General features: G+C 35.8%; 1 protein-coding gene across 1 annotated transcript; it reads right to left on the reverse strand.

Moving 5' to 3' along the window:
- Positions 1-43: 43 nt before the first annotated feature.
- LOC119644186 (ceramide kinase-like) lies at positions 44-3,643 on the reverse strand. The gene is made up of 4 exons (XM_038043711.1): positions 3,277-3,643; positions 1,782-3,193; positions 1,494-1,711; positions 44-504 (listed from the first exon to the last, which is right to left on the reverse strand). The coding sequence occupies exons 1-4, from the start codon at positions 3,536-3,538 to the stop codon at positions 399-401; spliced, it is 1,998 nt and encodes a 665-aa protein (XP_037899639.1). The 5' UTR covers positions 3,539-3,643; the 3' UTR covers positions 44-398.
- Between the last annotated feature and the right edge of the window lie 673 nt (positions 3,644-4,316).

Below are 4,316 nucleotides of genomic sequence, written 5' to 3' on the forward strand. Positions count from 1 at the left end.
TTCATAATTAATTGTAAATATTTTTATTTAATTCAGTTTTTTTTTTTTAGTTATACAGTAGAAAAATATCCAAAACCAACGCTATTCCATACAATCTGCTATTGTCTTAAATATTGTGAATGAAAAAAAAAAAGGAAGAAGACATGCAATATAATACCTATATAAAGGAACCGTTAAATACCTTATCAACTAGTGAAACATTATTGAATATTAAAATATAAAAAAATACAACTTAGAAATTTTACTAAAATACATAAAAGGCAATAATCGGAATGTACATTTTTATGGAAACAGCTTATATATCCATTGAAAGTAAATCACAACAATAAATCGCCCTACGAGTTGCCTTCTCGGAGTGGTAAACGAGTCTCCTTAAATAAGTTATTTATTTAAATTATTCATTTACAACAGCAGCAGCATAAGGATTTACTGCCCGTTCGTCGTGTGGGTTTTGCATAAGGGTAAGGTCCGCGCATGAATACATCAATTAATTGACGATGCGATCTATAAAAAAAACAGGACGAATGGTTGGTTTAACAATAAAATAAATTAAAATATTATACTCAGGCAAAGTCGAATATTAAATCTTTCGTGGAGGAAGGTCAAAGTGTGCACCGAGATAGTCTGAACAAAGTAAAGTTGGTCGGACCCAACCAACCGTTATAAAATACTAAACATGAAAATTTTATGGACCTTGGTAAGAAAATTTGTATGCGAAGGGTTTAAAAAAAAATGTCCCTGCATTTCCCCATTTCCCACCCACAAAGCATATATTTTCTTGAATTAATTTACGCATGTCCGTCTGTCCGTCTGTGTAATTCTGGGCTAAACATTCTCCGGGCTGCAAAAAATTTCTCAAGAACATTGAAATCCCGCCAACAGTATCACGTAAACTGCAGCCATCTTTGTTTTCCAAAAAGGATAAAAAATTGTTTTTTTTTGCTCATTACTCATAAGCTGCAGCAGATATATCTACAAAAATTTGACCATATATTCTAAGGCCGATACTACGGTACTTACGCAACAATTGGCCGTGCCTGTTCAATATTATAGTCAATTGAAATTTTATTTATAGAGCGGTGAAGCAAACTTCAAAAACCCCATAACGTATATAAATTCTTGCCCATTTTCAAATTCGGAATGCGTCCAAGCATGTCCGTCTGTCTTTCTGTCCAACCGTGTAGTAAGTGATAGGCATAAAAGCCATGATCGAATATAAATTTCTTATTTGTTTCATATAATTTTTCTTAAATGGCGCCTTATATAGGGAGAAGTTACAAGAATTTTATGATCGCGCCCGCACGACTCCGTAGATCAAAAGATATCGGAAAAATTTGTCAGTTGAACAAAATAGTACATAAGCAGGCATAGACAGACAGGCTTGTTATAGCATAGGAAAATGATTCTATCTAAATTGATGGGAGCAACCAACGATTAGTCTATGTCAAGTTCTACATCGCAGTCACATAGAAACAGAAATGGAGCAAACTTACATCATAGTTATTTCCAAATCGCTGACCACTTCACCATCACAATTCCAACTGGAGAAAAACTCACTATCTGTATTACTGACGCCGTCTTCACTGATGCTTGAAATAGCGATTGGTTGACAAGAGCCTCGTACACTGTTGTAATCCTGAGAGTGAGCATTCATTTTTGCTTTAAACGTAAATTGACGCGTGCGATAAATTTCCACGAAAGGCAGATTTCGCTATCCATTAAAAAAATTAGATTTTTTTTTAAATTATTTTAAAAAAATTTAAAGAAAAAGCACAGCTTACAATATCGCCATTTCGGCCCATTGTATTGATGACAAAGCGTATATTATTTAAGAGATTAGTTTTGCGGACTAGTACCAAATCTAAGTAGCCATCACCTAAATGGCAATAACGTGAAATGCCGTTAGGGCTGCGCGTGCAAGCACATGTTATATTAGCACCAGTTATCATAAAAAAGTCCCCTCTTATTATACGCCATTTATTTGAGGTATCGCGATCGCTGCGAATCAATTGTGGGGACGTTTTTGCCGGTGATATATAGAAGTCATTTGGCTTATCACAATTATCGGGAGGATGGCAAGTCTCAGTATTATCTTTATATGGAGAGGCATTCGAAGACGATGGTTTATCAGCATTGATATCTTTTTCTTCGATATTTTGGCAATGGGAACAATTGACGGAACAAGTTGTGTTCACTTTGTCAATTTCGTCATTTTCATCCAGTAATAAATGCACTTCGGCCTCATAGCCACGATTCAAAAGAAATGCCTTGACGCCTGTGTATTCATAACGTTTCGTACCCATCCAACGATATTTTTCACTTTTCGCCGCCACATCGCCTAAATAACCATAGCCCATAACACTGGTACAGAAACGTATAATACCGTCACAATTTCGTACACTGCACACGTCGAGACCTTTATATTGACCCAAGACTAGATGAATAGTTGCTGTTTGTACATCTGATGTTCCATGCAAACTGTACGCTATAGTATCGGTACTACCCGCCGGTATAACACCAATTGGCAAACTTGGTTTCGGTATCCAATCCGGTTGTCTTGGATTCATGCCATGATCACGTATCGAACGCCATATTAAACCATTTATCATTTCGGCAACTGTACCATCGCCGCCGACACAACAAACGGCATCGTACGGTTTCAGATCGTGACCAATTAAAATATCACGTATCTGATTAGCACGCTGCGTAATAATACACGAAGCATCAATACCGGCCAATTGTATAATGGGTTTGCAACAACGTTCATAAGTCTGCAAGGCCATTTTACGACCCCCGTACGGGTTAATAAAGACCAGCAAACGTTTTAAACGTTTACGTGGCGATGATAGTAAACGATTTTGTAACTGATCATACCATTTGCCTATAATGTACGGATCATTATTGTGCAATGTGAGACGTTGCACTTGCCAACGATTGCAATCTGTCGGTGAGGATATAATACGTTCCGCGTAGTGAATCATTAGGTATTGATCTGAAGAATTAATTGATTCGGACGATTGTTGTTCCGCATCCGAATCAATTGAATTGGAATCGAAAGTTTGTAAAGCACTACGAAAACAAGCGGCTTTTGTTGATCCTTTCGTAATTCGAAATACATCTTGTAGGTGTAAAACATTGCTGCCATCGTCATATTTGGTCTGATAGCTTATTTTTTCCTTTTCATGTTCATTTTCTGTAAACAAAAAAAAAAAAAATAAATAAATAAAAATCATTTTATAAGTTTCATAAAAAAAACAACGTAAAAAAAAATCTCACCTTTTTGCATTGATGTTCCTGTCGTCGGTTCGTTGCCATCATTCCTTACTTTATGTTTGATGTCGGAACGTTGCCAAATGATATGGTAACGATTAAGTAAAACTCGATAACGTTTCTTTTTAATTTCAAAATTATTCAAAGCTATATCACATTCATGAACGGTATGGTCATCTAAAATACCATCGGGTATTGAATTTGTTTTATCATTAACGCGTTGCGAGCCAATGAATTGACCTTCTTCCTCTTCCGTAAATTGTGTCATATTTCCACAAATATTCGCTCACTTATGCTGCACACATTCACCGTCAAGTGCAAAATTGAAATGCTAACGAAAGATAATAAAAGATTTTAAAATCAAATTATTATTATTTTCTTTTTTTTTTTTTGTTTTCAATGAAAAAAAACGGGTTTTGCTTTTTATCTCATTTTCATTCAAGCAGAAACAACAACAACAATTGTACGTAAAACAAAATACTTATTAACAACTCTCTGCCAATGAATAGCGTAAGAAGAAAAGGTATGGCTGCTGCAAACAACTATAGACGGGCAACACCGGTCATTAGATACTTTACACTAATACTTCGTCTACTTAATAATACCTTGAAAGTTACCCAACCGCATGAGTAGCTTAGTAGGTAAGAATTGCGGCTACCAGGTCTATGTTCGCGGGTTTAAATCTCAATGCGATAGAGTTCACTTTGATCGTAGTCGTAGTGAGTGCTTAGAGTTCTTTACGCTTACCGATTATGCACACTACCCCTACCTCTATTAGTTTCGCTTTCCTCACTTCTTTCCGATCGTCACCGTATTAGACGAATAGGGACACTCCCTGAATAATTGGTCATACGATAGAAGGAAAAAAAAATGTAAGCCCTAATATTCGAAGACACTTAAACGTCGACGTAGTCTAAATTTAGCAAAATTTAATTAAAGATATCGAAATATATTCAAATTCAAGTGAAGACTCTTAGCATATTCCTTAACAGAGCTCTGTAAACGCTCTAACAGAGCCTCGTCAAATATTTAAAATTAAGATATGG

The sequence above is a fragment of the Glossina fuscipes genome, unplaced genomic scaffold, assembly GCF_014805625.2.
Source record: "Glossina fuscipes isolate IAEA_lab_2018 unplaced genomic scaffold, Yale_Gfus_2 96710, whole genome shotgun sequence".
In the NCBI taxonomy this organism is placed as follows: Eukaryota; Metazoa; Arthropoda; class Insecta; order Diptera; family Glossinidae; genus Glossina; species Glossina fuscipes.